We start from the raw sequence: 27,305 nt of genomic DNA, 5'->3' as shown, positions 1-27,305 counted from the left end.
AAGCTACTACATGGTTGGCTATGCATCATAATAAAGTACTTAACTTTTGTTAAAACCTTATTTTCATTTTTTAGAGAGACTACAGGCAAGAGATTACTTCTTGAGTGTTTTATGATAAGTACATTCATATATCCACAGGCAGAAACTGCACTGAAAATAAGCAGAGCTCAAATGATAGTGCTGAAATGTATCATCCAGAGAGGTGAACAGGAATCCTGTGTACTTTATACAGTTTATTTTGCCTGTAACTTTTCTTTTTTCATTTTCATTTTCTTACATCTATTTTCTCTCTCCTGATTTCTGACTGACTTTGCCCAAAGGGTTGAACTTTTCCCCTTTGATTTATTTTTTTGGGGGGGTGGTGTAGAAAATCAGGTTAAAAACACATTGCTTCAATAAAGAGAATAAACATCATGGAACAATAAGCTCAGGGTTTCCAAAGCAGCTAAGATCCCAGACTGCAAAGAGCCCTTCAGAAGCTCTACTTCCAAGCACAATCCTAAGTGTTCAACACAGTGCGTTACATTCTGAAACACCCACTGTCAATGATCAGAGGAAACACCCAGGCCAGGAAGCCTTGTAGCCATGACCAAATGTGTAAGGGAATACAGATGTTGTTTGAAGGCTGTTTTTAAAGCTGTATCTATTGTGTCTTTGTGTTGAGTCTCAGACATACTTGAAGTTTGCATTAATCTTCATGATCCTTCAGAGGAACCAACTGACAAGCTGGGTTTTCATGCATCAATGTTAAAAAAAAAAAACAAAAACTGTCCAGTTATCAAAACGGAATTGCCCATGAAAAACATTTCTCAAGATTGTTAGGTAGTCATCTGCAGAGTCTCTCTAAGAAGACTATGCAGGAGCCAGGTGGTGGGTACACGCCTTTAATCCCAGCACTCAGGAGGTGGAAGCAGGCAGATCTCTGTGAGTTCAAGGCTAGCCTGGACTACAAAGCTACACAGAGAAACCCTGTCTTGAAAAATGAAGAAGGAGGAGGAGGAGGAGCAGTATGCAGGCAGGGGAAAAAGATGCTCTGTTTGGATATGCTGCGATATAATATATATATATATATATATATATATATATATATATATATATATTCGTGTATTTGTAGAGAGCAGACTCATGGTGATGCACTTCTGTGCGACATCTGAAAGCTTGTGGCTTGTATTTATATAGCAATGCTGAATCCTTAGTAAAATGGTGAGAATGCCTAAGAAAGAAAGGAAGGAAGAAAGAAAGAAAGAAAGAAAGAAAGAAAGAAAGAAAGAAAGAAAGGTAGTTTTTTCCTGACACTTAATGGACAATTGTTAACAGAGTGGCACTTTCCATTGACTCTATAATTCACTCATTAAGTATCTGTCAAACTTCTCTTCTGTACAAGACGTTGTTTTCAATACACGACTTACCCAGAAATCTTAGATGTGATATCTCATTTAACCTTCAAATCACCTCAGGGGTATTATCATTGTCAGTATCTTCATTGTTATTATTGGGGCTTTGGTCTTTACAAATGAGGAATTGGACTCTGTTTAAGCCACCATGTTAAGATTGTAAGTGGTATCATGTGGATTCAAATCCCAGACTGTCTACTCAGATCTGCCCTGCCTGGTGCAGTTTGCCTTTATCTAGCTTATTAATGACAAATGTACTCCATTGTACTGTTTTCTGCTAAGAACAAAAGACAGCTTCAGTAATTCAGTCTTAGGCAATAAAATGCTCATACATCCATCAAATCCAAGCTAGATGTCACTGAAGAACAATGGGACAAAAAGTAGCATATGTGCTTTCCTTGGCCTGCACAGTCTTTATGTTCTAACATCTCCATGAAAAATCCTATCTTAAGATTCTGCCACAGTGGTCTGTAGGAAACATTCAGATATTTCCATAGATAGAACTTAATTGTTCACTCCACTTTGGCTCCCCACCAGCATAGTCTTCTTTCCTAAAAGGTAGGCTTTAAAATTGCAAAGGCTAAAGAGAAAGAGAGAAAGGGGTGTGATGCTCAGCTGACACCACTCTGGAAACAGTAGCAGTGGGCAGGACATGCTTTGGGCCAGTGAGCTCCATAACTCCCATTGCCACCATCACCAATACAGTGTTTTAGATGCCACAGTCCTAGAGGCACTGTAAAAATTTTAGATGAGAAATCTTGTGGCTACAGTTTCTCAATTCCTCTTTTTAGAAAACGATAAGAGCCTCCCTAAGTCAAATGTAGACAAACTAGATGGAGCATTAAAAGTAAGTAACAATGTGGTACTTTTATTAGTTTCTTCTTTGGCTAAAAAATGTCTTAGATATTATATGCTGTATTCAAACTAAATAATCAACTATTTTCCAAATTTCTTTTCTGTATTACAATAGAAACTCTTCTAAATCATTTCTATGTTTTTAGTCTCACATTCTATTTTTCAACCATACCCGCTTCAAGCCTGGGATCTGGACAGTAGAATGCATTTCTGTTTTTTTTTTTTTTTATTTTGTTTTAGTTTTTTCTAGGCATAGGTGCTCTTGAGGAAACTCTTTTAGCTACTTGGCAGAGCAATTTCATTTGTTCACCCTGGAGAATGCTGAGGCATGAGGGTTGATCCAAGGCCATGCACTCTAGTCTTGTTCAAGTAGAATTGTCTTAAATTACAGCCTGCAACAAATGTGTCACCTTGGCTGTTTTTGTATCATTTATAAGCCAAAAATGTTTTGCACATTTTTAGACAGTGGGAAAAGTGAAAAATAATTCTTCTTGGCATGTGAAAATTATATGGAATTAAATTTTCAATGGCTGTAAATAAAATTTTACTGAAACTCAGCAACACCTATGATTTCCTTATGGACATTCATTACTTTCAGGGCACAATGGCAGAGCTGAGTAGTTGTAACAGAGATGGTGTGGTTCACAAATCCTAAAACATTTACTATCCAGACATTTACAAAAAATGTTTTAACCACACCATTCCAGACATATTTTGGTGAATATGTGTTTCAAAAATGATTGTTTTTCTTTAACAAGTTAGAACAAAAAATAATTTTAGTGTTCTCACTTACTCTCCATTACAAACCCTTTCTGACTACTTTCCATATTACAAATAATCTTATCAAGAAGATGCCCACTGATTAATTTCCTAGCAGCTTCAAAAAGGGTGTGTCCATGTTCTTTCAGAAATACACTTCCAAATTTTCATTTTTTCTACACAAATAGTTCAGAATTTTAATCCAACCAGGAATACAAAGTAAGATATGAGTTGGGAAGTTATTTTTGCATGTATGTGCAAGTAGTAAAAACTATTTTAGAACACATGTTAGGTTAAAGTCCTATTCTTTGTCTAATCCATGAAATTCTGAACAAAAGTTCTATAGAAAAAAAGGGAGACTCAATTATGATTAACCAAGTCTGAAATAATAGGATGCTTGAAAAATAATTAATATTTTCTCACACTCTCTTGTTACTTTGAAGCTAAAGGTTGATTGAACCCTTTCAGAAAAAAAGCCCAGAACTTCTGAGGAGCTACTGCTCAGCAATAGTAGCCTTCCCCGATAGTGAGTTACACATTCCAAAAGGAGCCAAAGCTGTGTGGAGTACATTATCCTGAAAGGGGTGAAGACATCCTTAGAGACTTAAACATTCATTTGTGAATACATTCATCCAAAAACCCTCCATTAAATTCCAGACCATCCCAAGAACTGCCCTACCATGGAAAATTAGTGACTAAACAGAAAACACGAAGTCTTTATCCTTAAAGTGCTAAAGTCTAGTTTAAGGAATAGATCCAACCCTCAAGGGAAAAAGAGAATTCATATTATTCCAGATTGTGATAACTGTCACCATGAAGAAAGGGTGGATGAGGTGGACAACAGAAAGTAGATCAAGAAGAGACACTCTGAACATGACTGTCAGAGGTGGGTTTAACAGATAGGTCTGAGCAAAGGAGAAAGAAACTGCCTGTGTGGGCCCAGGGCCTGGTAAAGACCAATTACATTCCAAAGGCATTGGAACCACACAGAGATAAAAAGAAGCAAGGGCATTCTGAATAGCAGAAACGTGAGCGATAAGAACAATTATGACATCCCAGGGTAACAATGATGACAGTATTAATAGTAATAATTATTATGTTAATACTAATACCATATTCAGAGTGCAGAGCATTTAGGTGGGGTACTAGGCTTAATATGATCTTGGAAGTTACAAGACCTGGTCTGGAGATTGATGATATTTCAGACATAGAGCTTTATATTAATTAACTGTTAATAATGAAATTATTTTAGTAACTAAAATTATTAATAAAATTAATACTCTATGCTATATGAAAATATAAATTAGATGCCCTCATGTCAGAACTAACTATTGGCATATAGACAGGCATAAGTTTTCCAGCATGAGAATGTAATAGATCAACATGGAGAACTTGTATTCAGCAAATACTAAATGAACACAGATTCTATACAAAGCAGTTATGGGTTCTGGGAATGCATCTTTGAATAACAACAGCAAAGTTACTGTCCTTGTAAGACTGGCACAGGATTTGCAGAGAAACTTTATGAGCACTATGAAAATGATTCACAATCTAAAGTTAAAACTCTTCAAACAGAAAATTTTGGTTGTTGTTGTACACCTCCTAGAAAGTACTGGAACTCATCCTGTCTCTGAAGCCAAGCAGGGCTTGGCCTCCATATAGGAGAAAATTTCTATAGGTCACCAAAGCTCTACAGCAGTTTTAACTATACATGAAACCTTAAGAATCAGGGACACTAAATCATTTCTGAATTCTAAATTCTAAAAATCATTCAATGGAGATGCAATTTGACTCATCACAAATAAATGCATGGAGAAGAATAGTCCCTCTGTAAAATAGCAATTGCTCTTGAAGTCCTTATGTGTGTTTATTGTCATTATACCCCAGAAGGCAATTGTGGCATATGTTCCTTCTAAAATACACAGCACATTGTTTTGTTTAGTTATAATATTGGCCTAGGAGTATAGCATCTTTTTCCTCATTGTAAAGTGTGTGCCAAGCATAATGTTTAGATTTTTTTTCATTATACAAGGTAGCAAATTTTAGTAGTAGCATTAAAGTTTCCTAGGGGAATGGACTATGGTAAGAGAGAATGGAATAATGTTACCATAGTTACATATCCTGTCAGTAGTAGAACCCATAATTACACCTGTTCATGTATTACAAAATTAAGGCCCCATTACTTGCCAGATACCAAATATATGTAACATAGAATCATAGCAGTAACCCCTCAGGGAATATATTTTATTTTGAGAGGAGCATTGGAGAACTTTAGTGATGAAGTGACTTACAGAAAGGTCTGTTAGTCATGGAATGTTGTTATTCACATACCAAGCTATGAAGACAGTACATTTTGTTTTATTAATTTACTTTAATTTTATCAGGAATGGTCTTGTTATATAAACCAGGCTGGTGTTGTGTTCCCAATCATCTTGCCTCAAAACATGGGGTTCAGAGATTACAGGAGTGTGCCCTCATTCCTCGTCAGCATCTTTGAAAACATACAGAAGGCATCCCCTCACCTTTATGGATGGAAGAGTGTTCATTTCTATTCTGAGACTATTTTTTTAAGACTGCAGATTCAGGTCAAAGACTCACACTGAGTAAAGGGAACTTTGGTGAAGGTGAAGAGGGCAAAGTCAGCACAGATTTCTTGGTATAGACAAATAAAGCCAGGCTTTTGAAAGCAGAAAAGACCATAAAATAGAAAAAGAAATGAAAATAAATTGTTAAGAGGGACTCTTTGTCTCTGTTTTTACATGGTTATTATTACAGAGCTAGACCACTATTGTCATAGAGATAAGCAATTATTGCCATAGAAACAGCTGAAATGGGATTAGTTTCCTAGTGGCACAGACAGTTGCATCCTTTTAGTTGAAGAGCTAAATTGCAAAGAAGGATACAATATGACACTTTTACTAATTCTACATCCTTACAATATTGCACAAACCAGAAGAGACCAGAACATGTTAAAAACTCAAGTCTTGCTTTCAGGAAGCTTTAGAGTTTATCTTTCCATTTATACTCACAAGTGTGAGTCTAGCAGATTGGAAAGGACTTTATCTTGAACAAAAAGAAAGAACCCAGCATGGGAAAAGCTAGAACTTCTCCATGGAAACAAAAGGCAATTTCATGTCCCAGATGGCCCTGCTGCTCATTCCCATGTCAAAAAGCATGTCTCTGGCTGAAGAGCCTAACAGATCTCCTGAACTGAGGAGCAAAGCAAATACTCAGCCCTGCACAGTATCTCTTCATAGATCACCAGATGTTTAAAATTCATCAACAACTTCATTGCAGATACAAAAGAAACTGAATCAAAAAATTATGACTAGGTATATGTGTCAATACCTGAGAAATGCAAGAATTCTCCTATATTCCATCAAAAATTTAATTTTGAGGGTTTGGTTCTCTATTAGATGATAACTACACTGAACACTTAAATACAAACTCCACCTCCCCTGCTACATGCATTGCCTCCTACAGACTGCCCATTTTTTCCTCATAGGCATGCATGCCCTTGGTAGGAAATGTGAACGATTCCACTTTTTCCCCTATGTTTTTCTCAAAGGTCTTACAAATTATTATGCATTTTCTATTGCTAATGTTGTAAACTGTGGTTTGTGAGTTTGTGTGTCCTTAAATTTTTAGAGATTAAAAGGTTTATCTCAGTATGGACAAATGCATAAAAATATATTCAATAGTGAAAGTACAAGGCCAAAGTGAAGCTCCATAGCTTCAAAATGACTATTCTAACAGTACCGAAGTTCATTGAGATGTATAGATTTTGAATCTTGTTAATTTTAGTGTATGGTGCTTACTTTAATTGCAAGATTTTTACTAATAACATTTATAAAATAAAATTAAGGAATAAACAAATATGAAACAAATAATATGTAGTAGAGACAAAAATGTCCCTATAGCAACATTCTCTGCTGGATGGAAAGTGTAGAAATAAAGACTGTATGAGTAACATGTTCATAATATTTCCTTGGCTGAGATATGTTATAAAATATTTATAACAAGGTTAATTCAGTTATCCTTTAATATGTATAATTAGGCAAAACAGTTTTCTTAATGGAATAAGTATTTATGAAGACTGTTATTACAAAAGGAAACAAATGATCTGGAATAATTTAACACTGGCATAGAAAAGCAGAACAAATGTGTAAGTTTCTCAAGACTCACATGATAAAGTCCTTAATATAACAGAAGTGGGTTAGAGGGTGATTGGCTGAATAAAAATAATGAAACAAATCTTTAATTTTTAATTACCGAGATGCAAAAGGAAAACTCCTTCTTCCTGAAGGCCAATCGTTGATACAGGACAAACTACATGAGTGTCCTCCACACTCACAAGGCTGTCAAGACAAATGACATCATAGATACCTGGGCACTAGTATTGGTCCCCATCTTTTGTTGTAAAAGCATAAGGAATGAGGACAAAATAGAAATGTTTTCTAGCCACTGAACCCAAATGAGACAATGAAAATATATTTGTGGACCGGCAGTTTCTATCTGATGCTTTGTACATTGTCATTAAGATGTGTACTCAAATGAGGAGGCCCTAGGGTATCCAATAAAGAAATCCCAAAACATTCTATTATTTCTTACTGGCAAGACAAATGAGGGAAAGGGAGCAAAACTTATTAAATACATATTTAGAAGTGACTATATATGATAGTCAAAGCAGTGCAGTTGTTCAGAATAGAAGGCGGGATACTGTCAGGATAACATAAAAAGCATGAGAGATTCAGGTTATTTAAAATAAGAGAATGCCTATAAGATACTTCAAAGCTCTTCAATGACAAAAGTATTACTGAATAATGTTTTGATGAATAATTGTGTTCTTGAATGTAAGTGCATAAGACAGGTTAGGCAAACATGGATGTTTATGGAACTACCTTTCACCCTGATTTACTTAGAAGAGATTAGAAGCCTACTGATACTGCAACGTGATAATTGGAGTGTATCCACATTAAGGTCTAGGATTCTAATTGTGACAACAGTACTGTTGAATATAATATTTTTTAATCTGTAGGGATAAAATGCTTTCAAAACTGTCCTTTAGTCACAAAAAACTTGTATATATTTTAATTTTTAAAAGATTTTCCTTAAACAAAACACAGTGGACTAGCTCATAGTTGGGCATGTCTGATTTTTAGGAGTTTTTCTATTACATATCATAAGATATGCCAACACTTCCTGAAAAACATGGCTCATTTAAACTGGAAACATAAGGAAAACATGGCTTATTTCATTGTTTAACTGGCAGCTTAATCTGAAGCACACTTTTATAAAAGTATTTTAATAACTATTTTCATTCTGGCGCTTGCTCAAGGATTCAGATGATGGAATGATGGTAAGGTGGTGATGGTTTTCATGGATAAAATTGATCAGTTTCCCTGAGAAGACAAGTGAAATTAGCATAGACAGTAGAAGTAAGGACTAGTATGTAAATGAGGAAACTGAACACACACATACACACACAGAGACAGACACACAGACACACTTACACACAGGACTCTAAACTTCAGAGACACTTGAATACTTACATGATAGATATCTAACTTAAACTGTCCTAGACATGCTAAAGGACAAGGTCCCTGAATGTTTACAGTGTGTCTCTTGCTTTTCCTGAGATAATCTTGAATACCCAGGGTCATGAGATCTTCCTGCATCAGCATTCACAATAACTATGACCCTGGCTACAGCACCCTGCCCAGGTGAAAACTTCTTCTTTCATTCACAATCCATCTATACTGTTAGTAAATTCTGCCAGACCAACTGTCATAACTTCTTACCATTCCCAGCATCACCTAACTCAAGCCCCTGCATCTTCTCACTGCTCTCAGCTACATCACTTGCATCCCATGTAGCTTATTGTTTTCCACTTTGTAGTCACAATAATACACTAAAAGACAGATCAGATTATGCCATTTTTCTGATCAAATCTGCGGTCTTTTTTTCTTTCTGTCTTATTTTCCATGTCTTCAGTTGAAAGCCTTCCAAATCTCCTTTCTGGTCACCTCTTTGACAGCCTTTCTTTCATGGTCACACTTCAGCCACCTCAACATTCCCGGAATTCTCCCTTTACTTCAGTGTTAAGCATATGTGTGCATCATTGTATTTACACACTGCTTTTGTTCTATTTGAAGTGTTCTGTCTATATATGCCACGACAGTTAAAGTTCTCAAGGTCTTTCTGCCATTTCAGACATCACTGATCAGAGGCCTTTCCTGACCTTCACGCAATGGAATCCCTGTCTTGACTCTGTATCTCCAAACCTGGCAGATTGCTTTATTTCTCTTCACAGCAATTATACCCATTGAGCATATTGGGTGATATTTGTTTGACATGTGTCTCATTAATATGAAACAGAAATTTCACAATTCCACAAGAGCAAGAGTTTTGTCAAATTCATTCACTGACAAAGCCTTAGAATGGAAAACAGAACATGACATGTAGTTAATGAGAGACTGATACAATATAAAGTGAACTAAATATGTGAATCATTACCAACCAACTGTACTGGCCCTGGGACACACTTTAAATTGGGGATCTTGGCTAGGTGCACAAGAGGCCATCCATAAGCCCCTAGTTGTTTGTACCACTTGTGCCCAGAAAAGTTGAAATGACTTTTTGCATTATCATACCCACACTTTCTACCACCAGATATTTGGAATAAGTGGATCAGTCAGTATTGTGTGACAATTCTTTTTTAACAAAAAAGAAACAAAGAACTCATAGCATTGCATATCATTCCAAGAGTTATCATCAAAAGACTTCTACTGTTTTCTTCAGAGGAGCTGCACGATGATGGTACTATATAAGGAAACTCATACTTGATGTTTTTTCTTTCCGACTTAAGGAAAAGTTCTCATTTTTTTCCAGGTGTCTAGCAAGACTTGTGGAAGGCTAGACAGTGGGGGAGAACCTTACACATTTACCACCTAGTCTAGCTAACCAAACTGACGTCAGTAATAAAAATAAAAAAAAAATAGATGCAAATTTCTCTATTTTGGGGGCTTGGTGTCAACATGTGTCTTGTTTTTAAGAAATGAAGCTAAGCAAGAGATGGGGATGTGTGAAGCACAAAGCTAAGCAGTGAGAGGAGGAAAATGAGTTTTGAAGGAGAAGCCAGGCCTTGCCCACAGCTACAGACTGTGATAGAAATGTTGTTGCTTCTCAGCTGAAGACCAAGGCATGATACAAAAGTTGTTATTGAAGTTCATAGTGAATGTTAGAAATTACATAAATGTTTTGTTGCTTAAAAGCCATTGTGGAGGGGAAAAGAGAAGTTGAAAATGTAGGTCTTTATTCAGATTCAATTTCAGAAAAGATACAGTATGAATGCTCATTCAGAGAAGCCCAGTAGTCCAGATTTTGAAATCAAGAATAAATTGTGATACTTAGCTTCACAAAGAAAAATATATTCACTTTAGTGTATCTGAGACATCTGCTTTATTGGTGTGCTGGAGAAGAAATGGAGCTATATTTTAAGGAATCTTGTATTTCAGGAAGAACACTTGGAATTCTTTACAGTTGAAAATTCTAACATACGGTATTTGAAGATATTATCAGCTAAAAAACATTCCCTGTTTGTCTGATACTGTCAACATTGAATAATTCCTAAGAACAGTTGTGATACAGCAGTACGTGGGTGTAGCAGCATGCATCTGTGCAAAGTAAATCCGTAAATCCATGCAGACAACTGAATCAAAGTCTTAAGGATATGACCACTGAAGTGTTGTGGAATTTTAGTTTGAGAAGTGTTACATTTGTTTATGCTCTGGAATATTGTTTAATGATACAAAAATGTATTGCATTCTTTTATGTTGCATTTGTTTAACTCTGTGAAGCTAGCTGTGTTACTTTGCCTGCCCAAAATACCTGATTGGTCTAAGAAAGAGCTCAACAGCTAAGAACTAGGCAGGAGAGAGAAAAAGGGAGGGCTGACATGCAGAGATAATAAATGGAAGGAGAAATATAGAAGATAGAGAGAGGAAAAGTGAGGAGGGAGAATAAAAGAAGGAAAGTAAGATTCCATGGGCCAGCCACACAGCCAGCCACAGTGTAAGAAGGAAGACATATGAAATAAAGAAAGGTAAAAGTACAGAGAGCAAATGTAGTTAAAGAGAAATGGGATAATTTGAGTTACAAAAGCTGGCTAGAAACAAGTCAAGCTACAGCCAGGCATTCATAAGTAAGAAAAGGTTTTCCTGTATTTATTTGGGATCTGGATGGTGGGCCCCCAAAGAGTTAAAAAAGACTACAATGAAGCCACCTGGGGTATGGAAATTTAAGGCCCATTCCCTGTGTCTGTAATTTTCCTTAGAATGTTCATGTGATTCCATCACTAATTACATACTCTAAAAAAGTTCAAACACTCTAAACTTTATTAGAAGTTAGATATTAATAGATGTATTATTATAAAATGTTCTTTCTTCTGTGAATTATTTGACACTGACTGTTTTCTTATTTGGAGGATTCTTGTCAAACTACCTCTAAGCATCCATCCTCTGACATCTGCCCTGATTATTTTCAGAGAAGGCATCACCTCACTTTCCCTTCTTTTTTTTATCACACTGCTGTCTTGATCAGTGAAAACATGGACACAGAATCAACCATTGAATAATGGTTGAATGCAGTTGCTCACTATCTATGTTTATTGATTTGATTTCTGTACTAAAATCCAAGATCTCATTTTTGGTTACCATTTGGGGATTGCCCCTTTTCTAAATATCAGTCTGTGAGAGATAGTTTCAAATAATCTCAGTTCCCCCCTTCTCTCCCACCCAGCACTACCAGTTGTAGAATCCAATCAGTTCTCACCTCAGGGAGAACCTGAAATTCATGCCCATGTTTAGGTTTTATTCATACTATTACTAATTCAATTCCTCACTATGTCATGCATTGATTGCAGTTAAGAGCCTTTTAGTTCCATTGATACTAATCATGTTTGCAGTCTTTCCCAATAGCTGTAACTCTATTTTCTGCTATAACATCCTTCACACCAGAGCAGTGTTATCAATTCACATGCACCATGCAGATTCCCATATAGGCCAGAAGAGGGCATTGATCCTCTAAAGCTGGAGTTACAAATAAAGAAATAAATATTCTTAAAGCTAGCCTGGCATCACTTGATCATCTTTGGAAAAAAAAAAAAGATGTGGTTAATGCAACCATCTGCTTGCTAATACTTACTTTCATCTTGAGTGGTATATTAGAAAAAAAAAAAAGCAAACCTTTAAAATCTAGCATAAATGATCAAATGCTTCCTTCTCCAGAAATACTTCTTAACATTTAAATAGCATTATTTCTAGCATTTGTTTTATGTGGCAAGTGCAAAGCATGGTAATTGTTTATTTATTTATATGATTTTTAAAAGATTTCTTGTGTATGGGTGCTTTGTGTTCATTTACATCTCTGCATACAGGCACACCTGGCACCCACGGAAGCCAGACAAGGTCATTAGATCCCCTAGGATTGGCATTACAGACAGTTGTGAACCACCATGTAGGTGCTGGGATTAAACCCAGGTCCTCTAGGAAAGCAGCTGGCATTCCTGAACCATCTCTCCTCTTATCTATGCAATTATTATTTACTCTCTAACCACATTTGCTTGCTGGCTAAGACTCTGTTTACCTTTTAAATTGTGGGGTCATTGTCTTGCTCTGAGTTAATGCTGAACTAGAATTCACAATTCTCCTGCTTCGGACTCTGACTTCTGGGATGGATGGCAGGTGAGTATCACAATGTCTGAATCAACTCATTTGTATTAATGGCAGCAATAAAAGGCCTCGCTTAGTAATACTTTTGTTTTGTTTAGTTTGTAATTGAACACAATCCATTGGCTAACAACAATTAACATATCACTGACCTCTGGATTCAGTTCCATGAATGGATGTTTAGTTCTATGTCTAAAATTAAAAACAAATGGACTAGTCTTGTGAACACTTTGACAACACATAGTTGAAATTTGAATGATGTAGAGATTATCATGGCCCCCAAACAAGAATGACATGCAAATTTGTGAAGTGGTCCATAGCAAAAATAAATGAATATGTTAGTCTTAAAGGTGAGTCAATGACATATGCTACATGAAGAGACTGTGAAATTCACGTCTGAAATGAGTGTTGAGTTGACATTTAAGATTTCCTGGGGTGGAGAGATTGGAAATTTAGTTTATTTTATTTGGCTTAACTCTTTTCTGTAGAATATTTTTCCAAATGCCATATTAAAATTTCTTGATAGTATCTATCCTTCAGAAAACTGACTATACTTGGACATTCTCCTTACATTCTTCTATTCATATGTTTTAGCAATGGGTAAATCTTCATTTGCCCGAAAGTGGTCTACACGGAGGTACTTTTTAATTAAAGATGTGTTGAAATTTTTTACTGAATTATTTTTGAAGAAAACCATTGCAAGATATATACTGGATATTTCCCCACCAATTGGGGAATTGGACCATAGACCTTCTTATCTTGATGAATTAAAGTCATGATTTTAAGCATAACTTATTATCCTCAATCTTAAAACTATCAGAAGAGGAAGAGGAATTGTGGGAGCCAGAGGGCTGGAGGGTATTGGGAGAGCACAGCCTGCAGAATCAACAAAGCAAAACTCGTGGGGTGTGGGACTCACAAAGATTGAAGCTGCAATCATGAAGCTGCATGAGTCTACTCTAGGTCCTCTGCATATGTTATAACTGTTGGATTAGCGTTTGGGGAGGACTTCTGACAGTGATTGGGCATGTCTCTAATTCCTTTGCCTGCTCTGGGATCCTTTTCCTCCTACTGTGTGTTGTGTTGCCCAGCCTTGCTGTGAGGGTTTGTGCCTAATCATATTGTAACGTGTGCTATGGTTGGTTGATGTCCCTGGGGGGGGGGGCTGCTCTTTTCTGTAGGAGATGGGGTGGAGATGGGAGTGGGGGGAGGGGAGGAAGTGGAAGCTCTGGTTAGGGTATATTGTGTGAGAGAAGAATAAATAAAAATTAAATAAAGACTATCATTCTCAAAAGGTAGCTCTTAGGAATCATTTACTACATTAGTGATTCAACATGAGCACATCATTCCAGTACATTCAACAATTGTCCACATTAAGCAATTTGATGCAAGTAGATAAACCTTATGAAATTCCTATTTGTACAGAATAGCTCCCAGTTCCAACCACTAAGCTATGCTAAGGTTTTAAGAAGTGTCTGGAGGCAAATCAGGGATACCTAAGATCTCCTTTCAGTGGCCAGTCAGTAATAGTGTTGGGAATTTTATTTTTTAAACTTCCTTATATCAAACAGACAGGCCTCAAACACCTCATACAAGTGTTGAGATTAGTGATAATAATAGCCCCGATTCACCCAGAGCTCCATTGTTTCTATATGAAGATAATTGTAGCATGGCTAATAAAATAAAATCTTTCTGAATCACAGTAAAATTAAGACAGGAAGCTTTAAGCAAATAATAAGTGTAAATCTTCATGAAATCAATTTCTGTAATAATTAAGACAATTTCTTTATTCTTTATAATTCTCATCTGCAAAAAGAAATATGACATTTGCATAATATGATTACTCTTGGCTAAGTAGAAAACATCGTGTGTGGGTTTGGTTCCTCTACAGAATCTCATGCAATGCTACAGTATCAGCAACTAAATATGTTTTTTCTTGTTTTGGCTTTGTGTGTGTGTGTGTGTGTGTGTGTGTGTGTGTGTGTGTGTGTGTGTGTGTTTATCATTTTAGAATCCACTACAGGGATCTGAGCAATCCCTTGTTTCCATTGTGTCCTGGAAGGTGTTTCAGAAAACTACCACAGTAGCATATCAATGTGTCCTATATTCTGAAGTGTTCCATATGAATCTAACACATGTTCAGAATAATTAGTGTGAAAGAAATTCAATAGCCTATGAACAATGAGTAGATGATAATGAAGCTTCGTTTTTTCTCAAAATCACTGATATATAATATTCTAAATCATATTTGATAGATAACAAAGGACACTTAGTAAATGTAAAAATAAGCATACATTAGTCTTTACAGGAAAATGGACAAAAACACACTGTAGGCCTATGGACAGTAATACAAGTGCATGCAGCAGGAAGAATCTCTCTCTCTCTCTCTCTCTCTCTCTCTCTCTCTCTCTCTCTCTCTCTGTGTGTGTGTGTGTGTGTGTGTGTGTGTGTGTGTGTGTGTGTGTGTGTGTTTGTGTGTGATATCCATATAAGTGTGTGCTGTCTGCTTCAATTATACTAAAATATTCACTCCTGGGTGGAAGAGGGACTATTATAAAACTCAGGAAGACAATGAAACTTACAAGGCTAAAGAAGTTCAAAGACTTTAAAGACTCAGGATATTGAAGGCTACAATTCTTAAACATCTCTGTACAAGGTTATATATGCCATAGACATTTGCTGCAGGAAGGCAAGTTCTTCCTTGGAGGCACCTGCTGTTTTTGTATAGTTCCAGGAATATACCTTTCATGAGTTTTAATCAAATGTGGTAGGGTTCTCAGTAATACAGCTGCCTTTGATGATCCTCTAAATAACCAAATAATTGCTTACCCCCATTCTTGTAAGTAAGCCCAGTTGCAGCATGAATAATATAAACCTAGAGACAGATATTGAGGTTCAAGCTGAAGATCAGAGAAGCAAAGCAGCCAAGCCACCAGAGAGCTCTTACCTCTACCAAGGCTGGGGAGAGCCTATCCTCAATGTGGCTAGGGACTATTTGCCCTGAGACTGAATGTCAGGTCTGAGACCCTACTCCTGTCTTATATACCTCTCTAGTGCTGGGATTAAAGGTGTGAGCTCTGTTTCCCTTTTAGACTGATTTACTCTCATGTAACCCTGGGTGGCCTTGCAGTCATAGAGATACATCTGTCTCTATCTCCTGAATTCTGGGGTTAAAGGTGTATGCCTCCACTGCCTGGCCTCTATGGCTGTGGCTAGCGTTGCATTCTGATCTCCAGGCAAGCTTTATTAGATCAAAATAATATATCATCACTCCCAGTAAACATACTGGTTCACCAAGCTGTACCTCTGTGCAACAGTTTTTAAGCCCATCATTGGCACCCTATCTCAGTTCAACAGACACTTGTCCACGTGTCTGCAGGAAAAGCTGCACAACACAAGTGCAGTCTGAACAAGGAATCACAGAACCAAAGATGTCTTTGGGAAGAGCAACAGTTGCATGCCTCCTAAGCCAGGTGATAAAGTACCTGAGACTGAAATGTTCAGGGACAATTCCAAAATGGCTACCTTTCCTCATGTGTTTATGTTCTTGCTTTAGTTGACTGTTACGTGCCTCTTGCCATGGTTTTGTATTCAACTGGCATATACTAAGGTACCTGAAAGTAGTGCAGCCCGAGATGGGCAGATCCCATGGTGTGGTGGTTATCTTGTTCTATGTGGTATTGTGCTTTTCACTGGGTGACAGGGATGTCCTCCAAATGGCCTATAAACTAGAAAATATATTGTCATCCCTGGAGATACCATATAGGAGATGGGATTATCAGCAGGTTGCGGTGGCAATCACACAGCCCTTTCTCTGGGTGATAGAAGACATCTGTAATGTAGGTTCACATTTCTGCCTAGAAAGGACTTATGTACACAAGGAAGAAAGAGCAGATGGGAAACTGTAGAGAGAGAGATCTAACTATGCACCTGTGGTGCATAAGTGCATGGCTGGGTCTCAGGAAACAGCTTTGGAGGATCCTTGGAGCTGAGGCCTGTAGCAGCTTCTTGTGCTAGTATAATCTCTCTGAATAAACCCTATTTAACCTGTACTGAGCCTAGTGATTCCCACGTGACAGGAAGCACACATGGAGATACTGTTTCTGCACTAGTCTCTATTCAGAAAGAAGAATAGAGAAACCAGAGAATGAGATGGAAGTGGTGGCTCGCTGTTTCCTACAGTCAGCTATCTATAAGGGTTAAGAAGTACAAGTTATCTCTGTGCTAAAGAGTCCTTTGTGGGATCCCTAAACATAGAACCTTGGAAAGACCCAGATAGAGATGGAGATAAAAGTGATAGACAATATCTCTTAAGTCTGACCTTTGATACAGAAAGGGAAAATTCATGATCTAATGGTCAGAGCTGGGCCTTACTAATAGTCTAGTTTAGGAAGCCATGGTAATTTTTTGGATTGTGAAAGGCATTTGAACAAGAAATGGATGTTTTTAAAGTTTGGCTCATGTGATTGTGGGACTTAGATGCAGATGGGATCTGTCTGAGTGCCATGGAGTAGAGAAACTGAATAATTCAACTAACTACTCATGCCTCCCTGAAACAAAGGCTGAATAATCAATGGCAGTATGGAGGAAATTAGTCCCTGACAGACAGGCTCATAAAAGCCATCAGGGACAGTTAGCTATTGCTATCTTAGGTCACCAAGAGTACTAGGGATGAGATGATAACAGGAAAACATTAGCGAGGAAAATGTGCATTTGACAGGGGGTGTTTGATGCCCAGCTCACTGGGCCTGATAGAAATGTGGTCTTAGAAAAATAAAGAAATTAATTCATCAGGGCCCTTAAGGCTCTCATGGTACTTCATTGGCTTTGCTAAATACCATGATGGGGACTGAACTTTATGTAAGGTAGAGGAGTCTCTAGAATACCTGCAAGATTTAGACTGGCATATTAACTGAGTTTCTAAGGCACCAAAGCACTGAGGAATAGATGAAAAAAATATAAAGGTATAAAAGGAAAAACAGACAATAGGTCCTATCAAAGTTACTTAAAAGTAAATATTACAAGATTTCTATTGAGCTGGAGTCCCCTTGTAGAAAATAAATTTAAGGTGGATGTTTGAAAGGGACATTTTAGCTGCCAATGTAGTTGATGGACAGTTTACAGCCATGGTGAAATGCCTGGAGTCTTTCAGACTCATGGATACAGGTCCAGCTGTGGGAGGAACAAGCTAGATCATAGCTTTTCTCCCACTTAGTCCCGAGTATGCCAAGCAGTATGACCCAGCCCTGCCATGACCCTCGTGAGTGGAAAGATAAGTCACAGCAACACAGTTGTGCTCCAGAATGATACAGCTGAGGGGTTGTTAGTAGAAAGTGACTGTGAATCAGGGAGGCTTAGATGGAATGGTGTCCTCATCTACACCACTGTGTCTAACGTTGCTCTTCTGATAAAACAGTCAGTATAAGTGATGCTTCATTGGATCTAGAATTTCTTTTTTTACCTTCTCCCTTCCAAATCCCCAAGCCCATTGACATTTGTTTAAAATGACAGTGGTCAATCTGAGAACCTGCCCGCACTCTATAAATCATTTTATTATATAATGCCAACCTGTGAGTGTTTTACAAATTTGGAACAGCTGAGAATAACAGTAAAGACAAAAGCTGAAGAGTCTGAAAAAAGACACACTGTGTTGTTGGAAAATGCTACTCACAGGAGCCATGGGGTTACTGAGGGAAGATCTCACTCCTAGCAGTATCTTGCCTCCCCTGAAGCCCCATAAGCCGTAAAAGCTATTGAGATGAATGTTGGTTGCATAGCAGAGTTACATTGCAAGTTCTTATTGCTATTTCCTTTTATGGCATGGGGAAATAAGGTTGGAACTGATACAGAAACCCATTGCCTTTGGAAGGAAACTTACTCTTTCCAGTTGGTGGTGGTTACTACAGACAATCAGCTATCTAAGATGCTGACAATAAATGATTATTGTGGCCTAGTGGTTTCATGCTTACTCAAAATGGGGAAAAAGGATTAGATATCCAAATAACCCAAATGCAAAATTGTTTCTATTGTTCAAATAATTATAAGGACCTCAAAGTGTGGTAGATTCAGAGAGCATCATGGAGGAGGGGATAGAAACAATATAAGAGCCAGGGGAAGAAATTTTAAGTAGGCATTTGTGTTACATTAAAACTTGCCTTCATGGAGAGAGGAGAGAAGAGGGAGGGTAAAGGAGGGGTGAGAAGTGAGGGAAGAAGGGAGATTATAAGATTGAGGTAGCTAATATAACAGTTATAATACTCAGGAAGCTGAGGAAGCAACAAGATTCAAGAGGCCCTTCAGGTTATGTTCATTAAGCAAACAATTGGGGAGAGATAGGAGACTTTTGGATGGAATTGCCTACAGTTTGGATAGGAAGCTCTAGGCGAGCTGCTATCCTAAGTTGTCATCTATGCAGGGGTAGGTCACTCAGTGATGCAGCAGCCTTCGTATTACCCAGGATTTTTTTAAGTAATCCCTTATGCAGACTCTTAGACACAGATCTAGGAAACACTTTCATTCCACAAATTGGATTTTGGTAAAATAATATTGTTTTGTTCTGCAGTTAGCACCCTACCTTGGGTGAACAGATGTTTTCTTATCTCTCCCTAAGGAAAATCATGTAAAAGTATGTATTTAAACAGACATACACACTTAAGGTTCACGGGGCCTGTTCTAAACAAAACACAGCCATTAAATTTCCACAATGTACTCATTCACATATGTCTAAAAACAGGAACGTAAAGATTACACTTGAAAACGTGTGGTGTAAATTCTGGCATTTAATTTCAGTAAAATTTTGAGGAATACTCCTACTTCTTACCTACATTTCCAGTCATTAGGTATGAATTTTGAAAGTCCATCATCCCCATTCCAACAATGTGTATAAAATCTTCTATCACCTGCATTAACTCTATTGAGCCTGGGTAAATCTAGAAAAATAAGTGCAAGTTAGACTTGATGAAAAGTCCATAAAGTGTAATACAGAACTAGAAAGTAAGACATTCTGCATAATAAAAATCACAAATGAACTCTGCTTTATTTGCTGAAATGTCTGCAGCTGGAATCATCCATTAGCTTTTAAATTAATAGTTGATTCTGATACCAGGTGTCACACAGCAAGAGCTTTGGAAGTGACATGATACACTAATTAATCACTCTAAAAGCTCAAGAAAATTTAAAATGTCTATTAGATTGTCTACACACAAATAACATAATTTTATTTTTCATAACTCCCTGACTTAAATAGTAAAACAATGAAACCAGACCTAGCATTTTTAGATTAATATCTATATGAAGAACAAGAGAAGAAAAATACAAGTATTACTGCTATCATAAAGATATTTAAAAATAGCAAATCTATTGTATAGTCAATACCTTGTCAGAAACACTTACTTATAGTAATTGCACAAGTAATTGTAGGGCCAACATTAGCAATAAGTATAGGATTGTAATCATAGCTATAATATAAATAATTTACATGTATACATGAGAGAAACAAACCCATAGAGAGTGTTATCCTTATTGTAGGCAAAAAATAGAATCTCAAGTAGGCTAACAATGTAGCTGAGGGCATTATGCAAGTCTGCTAGTAATGGAGGCAGGATCTACCCATTCTCTCATCTATTTCTGGACCTGCATTTTCTATTTATCTATCTTGTTACCTATGCATCTACCTACCAGCAAATCAGTTTACTTATAAGCTTTGAGTGTGTTAGCCAACACAATGGTATGCAGAAAAGTATCTGTTTTCTCAAAGATACCATACTCTGCCAAATGCTCATAACCTTTGCAACAACAAAGACACAAGAACATAGATGCATCGTATCACGTGCAAGCATTTGCATCACTGCTTGAGTTTCAGTTACTTTATTTTGTAGATGCCAGAGTGGGAGAGGAAAATACCTGGTTGGCTCCATACCACGTGGCAAGAGAGGTAAGGGAATTGACTAGAAAGAAAGGGGATCAACAGGGCAGACTGTAAGTCTATATGTGTAGTTCACAGAGGGCTATGGCTGTTTCATCTAAAAATCAACACTACATGTACACAAAATTCATGTATCTACCTACACATACACATATTCCACAGAAAACTGCAATATTCAATATCAGAACATTTTAAGAGATCAATTCATTAAATGGGAATTCTGAAAAGTCTTAATTCCCATTAGACAGGAATGAATGAAGTTCCTATGGGCTCTAAAGCTTCCTGATTCAATTGTACCCTGTTTACTTTCCTGTATAAGGCCTGTTTGTGAGTATTGTTTGGTATAGGGATGAATGCAAATTAAGAACAAGAGGCTTAATTTTCGCTCTCAGAAACAGCATCTCCATCTCCCTTACTTTCATTTTTCTTAAAGTATTTACTTTAGAAAACTAGTATGGCAAGGCTCATTCAGTCTCTTTAAAATATTTGTAAGTCTTTTTAAACTGAAAAGGCTTCCTGCCATCTTAAAGATACAGTAATTTCCTCTTTGAAATGAAGGCATCAAGGAAGATGGTTTTTCTGGCCTGCAGTGTCTTTTGAGATTATGGGGGCCTAAATCAATGGCCACATGAACTTGGCCTTCAAGTTTCAAAACTGTCTCTATTTGACAGGCTATCTGAAGCTATTTTCCTTTGGAGAAAGCCAATTAACAAGAAGATAGATGGCCCAATTTCCAAGGGATTTTATAATGATATATGTATGACAAAAGGCATGTGAAGGTCCCTACCGCAGGGCCAGTTACTCTGTAGCTTGAAGAGACATGTGGTGCTGTACCTTATGGCTCTCTAAAGGGTGCAGGAGCTCCAGTCTCTATGGCTGCTTGTAGTATGTGTGACCTCTAACTTCCTGCTTGTTCAGCACTAAGCTTGCCATTCTCTTCCATCTTTGTTGAATGCATTTTCATGTTGGCAGAGGGTCTTGTTTTTAATTATTATTTTTCAAAAGCCATCAAATATTATAGAACAGGGGCTGGTCAGCTTTTTTGATAAGGATCTAATCATAAGTATTTTATACATTTCATATTATGGGAACTCTAGTGATACAAGTCCCTTCTCTCCTTGTTGCAGAGCAGCAATTGGTAGTAGGTGATGAACAATGTTGTTTACATAATAGACATTGGCTGGATTTGGTTAATTAGATGCAATTTGTACTCTCCTGAGGCAGGGACATGAGACAGAAGTTTCTAATATGAAGTTTAGAAAAAAAAATTACATGACTTAACTTCACTGCCAACACCTGCCACAGTGTCTGTGTACGTGTGTGTGTGTGTGTGTGTGTGTGTGTGTGTGTGTTGTGTGTGTGTACCTGTGTGGGTGTGGTATGTTGTTATAATGTACATTCTTCTTTCACTTCAAGAGGCTATATTTTCAGGAAGGGGTCTTTATCTAAGTACAGTTGGATTGTTTTTTAACTGGGGTTGATAGATAACCAGGGGGTTCCAGGTGTCTGTGTTTTTTAGAAATGTATATCCTGTTTGCAAGATTCTGATATCAGAGTTACACATTTCGTTTTCTAAATTCACATAAAGATCTATTTTCAACGTTATTTTTGTTATGTCTATTCTCAGAGATAAAGAGGGATCAGAAAGATTATTTCTGGTAGACTTTAAACCCCTTTATTTTAAAGAAGTCACCTTTTGGGCCACACATGCTTACCACATGGCTGTAATTATAACCATTTTTTTTCAGTAAAGGCTACAAAACAGCTGCTTTTAAAATTTTCAAACAGTCATTTAAAAAACATCATTAAGAATCATTCCAATTGAAAAATACATTTTACAAATGAGAACAGAACCAATCTCAAATCACAACTAAACAGATTATGGATTCCTGATTTTTCCATTGATGAGAATGCCTGATACCATTCATTATTTGCTCAAGTTGTGACCTCCTGCTAAAGACACCATGTGATGAATTGCAGGCTTGTTTTAAATAGAGTATCATACATTCATTCTAAATATATCCATAATTAATAGTCTCTAGCTTTCTAGAAAGATATGCTCTGCTACAACAGCTGTATTCTGGGTGAAGACACCACTTCTTTTCACTTCTTTACAGTTAGGGAACAATACTGCCCTCTAGATGAAGGCCAAGGACAAGTATATAATCCAAAGGAGAAGGAAAAGATAGACCAAGGTTTAAAACTAAAAGGTAATATATTTTTTCTCCCTCTTGCATTGGGCAGAAGCACAGAGTTGGTACCTGCTAGCGATGCTTGTCATGCTGTGCCATTTGTGGCTATCCTATCATAACTGGAATAAAGGGCATGCTTCACTTCGGAAGCTTCAACTGTGATTATAAAAGAGAAAGGGACTAGATGGTTTATCTGAACATCAGTAAAAGTTCTCTTTTTCAAGAAAGCCTTGATCTTGTTTTTTGTTTTTTGTTTTTTGTTTTTTTCTAGAGTCAAATAAAAAACTTAAAGAAAGTTCCATGCTCACTTACACTAAATTCCCATGGTAATTTAAAATCTATGCTTCCCCTGTGGTCACCTAGAAAGTACCTTTCCTGTTTTAGGAGAAAGGTTTTAGAGTTAGGATAGGATGACAGGACAAGGCAATTTCACAGGACCTAAGTCACTACAGGAGCGGGAGCTTGATAATTGATACACCGTGGCAGAAAGGAAAGTTTGAACATGCTTAGGCAAGGGAGTTTATGTTCACAACTCTTTTCTGAGTATTTACATCTGTATACTATAGGAAGATTCCATGAAGCATGAATTCTTTGTAATTGGTTTTTCCATTAGTTAATAGCACAACACTTCTATTGAGTTGTATGCTATTAGATTGTCTTGTTTTCCCATTGTCTACAAACCAGAAAGAAGTCTATTGCTGAAGTACAAATATGTCATATATTGGTTTCTGAAGTTATAGATTAGCTCAACATGCATTTTTCTGTGTGTTCACACAGAATTCCTCCCATGGGCTGATATTTTAAAAGTTGACTTGATTTCTGTAAAATTACTGTTTTGTCATTTAGAATGATTTCCAAAATCCTTTTGTACTCTTGGAGAATCAAACATTTCATGTATTGTAAAAACTGTATCTAGCCAGCTTCATCATAAATAACCTCAACCTTACCTGCTGTGCATCTTCCCATTTCTCCTTGTTTTCTTCATCTAGAAGGTTGCTAACTATCTGAAAGAAGTTCTGTAAATTAAATTAGATAAAAAGTTTAGTATTGATACATGAGGATGTACTTTGCAACAACACCTATTTGGAATAGTTACATCATATAAATATTTGCAACATTTCTTTACATCCTGACACATTCTTGATCTTAAAGGAGGCTTTCAGCACCATAATTCTAAGGATGCTACACAGTTTCATATCTGAATCCCAGAAGCAACCAGAATAGGTAAAACACTTTTCCTTCAAAATAATTTGTCTCATTGTCGCTTATATTGTATTCTGTAATGTCATTATATAACTATTGCCCCCAAATGTTTTTATGCCTTCCCTAAAGAAGTTGCTTGTATTGGTCTACCACAAGATATCTTGTGAACTTTAAACCATGGCTGCTATTTCCTTGTTTCCAATATCAGTGTAGTGACGCTATGACACTGGGCAAGGCTAACTAGACAGGCCCCTCAACTGAAAATCTTTCTCTGGACTTTTGGTTATTGTATATTTGCTTCCCGAGTGAAGAACTGGGAAGAAAAGAGTGAAGAACTGATCAAGATTTCTGGAAAAGAGAAAATGTAACAATGTATAATAATTCTGAGTAATTTTTGAATGACTCGTTTTTTATCTCTGGCTTTTTTGAATGGGTCATCATGTATCATGTACTTTTTTACAGTTCCAAATCCTTACCAGTATCCTCAGTGCTAATGGACAAAGACTTACTAGTTTTATCTTCATCTGTAATTATGCAAATGACTGTCTGGTTTTCTCTTTCCAAGCAGACAAGCTCACTCAGAGGTTCATTTTTCATTCACCATGAGCACACTGACTATAGCATTCAACTCTGTTCTACCACTGATGATTTCCTCTGTGAGATGTCACCAGAATGACTTGTCTGGCTTCTCACTGTATGCTGTGCCATCAAGATACAGGTGTCTGGAGAAGAGATCCAGGTGCCTGTTGAAGGGTGACCTGAGACCTACACAGTGTCTAGTAGAGGCATGATACCCAGATGGTGGTTGCCTGGTTGTGTCCTTAGTTGTATCTTATTTAACTGGTGTGTAGGTAATCAAACAGGCACATTGCAGCACACTGACTCACTAGCTTAGGACAGGACTCCCCTGTGGGCAGACATAATATTAATTTGTCAGTTTTTGTTTGTCTTTTCTATATACAGCTTTTCAAAACAAGCATTTGCACTCATTCCAAATAATGTCACCTGGGTGTTTTTAGATGGAAAACAAGGCTGCTTCATTTCCTCTTTTGTGGTTGGAAGCTGTTAGCATCTATATTTAATTGCCCTATTTGTGCTATTTATTTTAATAGTTCCTGGCAATCACATGGTTGAAACATGTTTCAAGTTATAATCTCTGTAAAAGTTTTAGACTATTTTATGCAACTCTTGGGGGGCAAGGGGAAGTAGTAAGTCTGCTTTAAACTCATTTTCAATTCATTTAACCTCTCTGTACTACCTGCCACTTTTACCACTTAAAATTTCTTGCTTGGAGTGTTAACATTTGAAGGGCTTAGTCCATTGAGCTGTAACTCTACCTATGGGCAGAAAGAATTAACCTTCAGAGTTCTCCAATTGCCTATGGCTGGTTAACTCAGTAGGGGACAGGGAGCTAATGAGGCAAATGCTGCAGGTTTCATCCCTGTGCATGCAAGATGGCTATGTTGAGGTCCATGACCTTGGTCTGCATCTTCACCCCTCCAGCTATCATACAAAATGTATTCTGCTGCTAACAAGAGACACTAAGAGAAAGAGGGAAGCAATGTGTGCAAATGTGTCTCTGGAAAACACTGATTTCTGGAAAACACTTCACAAAGCATGTTTTCCTGACAGTGGGTCAGTGACTTCTTGCTATCCATGAAGGTCACTGCACACACACACACACACACACACACACACACACACACACACATACACACACACACAATTCCTTGATGAAAATAATTAATTCAGAGTTCTCTCTCTTTTTTTAAAGAACGAAAGGACAAACATATAAACATGAATTGCTAACCCGAGTCTTAAACTAAGCAAGAATAAAATATAGCAAACATTTTGTATTATTTTACAGGAACAATAAATGGGCCTTTATTGAATCAGAGTAGGAAGGCAGCTCATATTCAAGTTCCCCTGTGATCTCATTGCTGATCATATTTCAGAATAATCAACAGCCATTTTCTGACTAATGCAGGCCATGTAGGGCGCAGTGAGATGAGTTAAACCTCATTCACTGTCTAGAGTGATGTGGAAGCAGCCTTGGACAAAATGAGTCTTTTTCGTGCATCAGTTTATCCTTAACATTTGCCCATGGAGGATAGCTAGTGAAGTTCAAAATTCAAGAAAGGTGTTACAGAGTCAGAATGCCTTGGCTTTGCAAATAAGATTCAGCAACATTCCTCTGGACTAACAGCTCTTGCTTGTATCAAGTGCACTGAAAACATGTATATCAAATTCAGTTGTATGTTTTAATTCACTTTGACTTGTCATACATGAGCAGGCCGACAGAGTGGAACAGACCAAACAAGACAATGTTTTTTAAGAGGTAAATGGTAAGATTTCTGGATACTTGAATGACTCCTGAGCAGTTGAAGACACTTACCCTTGATAGTGTTCTTTAAGGGCTCTATATGCTAAAGATTTCCTTCTTTTGTGATTAATGAATCAGATCACTAACGTCAATCACTGATACATTTCTCTTTTAAGTTGTGTGTATATTTTTGAAACAGGGTTTGGCTACATAGTCCTGATAAGACCGGATCCTGATTTAAACTGTGCTGGCATAGGGTTGGTGCTGCTACTTTGGTTTCTGTGTACTGTGATAACACTGATCCTTTAACACACTAAGCCCATGCCTGACACTCATTAAAAAACTTAAAGTCCTTGGCAGAGTCCCAGTTGTATGAAAACTGAAGTAGCAGATATGTATTAAAATGTCTCTTTTGATTTTTTTAAAACTACATAGTCCTGTCCCATCCTATTTCTCTAATATGTAAAACCCACCTGGAAAAGATAAATGGATTTTGGAGGCAATTCCTAACATTGTTCCTATTGAATGAAAATGTTGATTGCATTTGTTCCATATTATCTTTTTTATGATTTGTTATATCGGTAGCATTTACTACTACATTATGCCAAATGCATAGTTACCATTTTGATAAAGACTTTCAAGCCCAGCTCTTGCAGCACCAGGGAGAAACAGAACCAATTAAATACTGGCATCGGTACCTATAATTTTTTCAATAGATAATGTCTTTTCTAGGAATATACCTGATAAGAGGGGTTTTGTACAGTATTGTGATTACCAGAAGTCTGTTTAGTTAGAGGTGCTGTGCCAACTGATTGTGGGACACAGAGGTCAAACTGGTATGACTGTGTTTCCTTGGTAGGAAGACAGAGAAATAAATGCATAATGTATAGAGAAATGCAAACAACTCTGTGACTACCAATGTCAAAG

The 27,305-nt window shown here is 37.1% G+C and overlaps 1 protein-coding gene across 1 annotated transcript in view; it reads right to left on the bottom strand.

Moving 5' to 3' along the window:
- Adgrb3 (adhesion G protein-coupled receptor B3) overlaps nucleotides 1–27,305 on the bottom strand; it is a 697,729-nt gene that overhangs the window by 332,715 nt on the left and 337,709 nt on the right. Inside the window, exons 10-11 of the mRNA XM_027392824.2 lie at nucleotides 23,800–23,868; nucleotides 19,557–19,665 (exon numbers count right to left, since the gene is read on the bottom strand). Coding sequence (XP_027248625.2) covers nucleotides 19,557–19,665; nucleotides 23,800–23,868 — 178 coding nt within the window. The remainder of the gene's footprint in view (nucleotides 1–19,556; nucleotides 19,666–23,799; nucleotides 23,869–27,305) is intronic.

The sequence above is a fragment of the Cricetulus griseus genome, assembly GCF_003668045.3.
Source record: "Cricetulus griseus strain 17A/GY chromosome 1 unlocalized genomic scaffold, alternate assembly CriGri-PICRH-1.0 chr1_1, whole genome shotgun sequence".
Classification (NCBI taxonomy): domain Eukaryota; kingdom Metazoa; phylum Chordata; class Mammalia; order Rodentia; family Cricetidae; genus Cricetulus; species Cricetulus griseus.
This window is presented reverse-complemented; position numbering and strand designations above follow the sequence as displayed.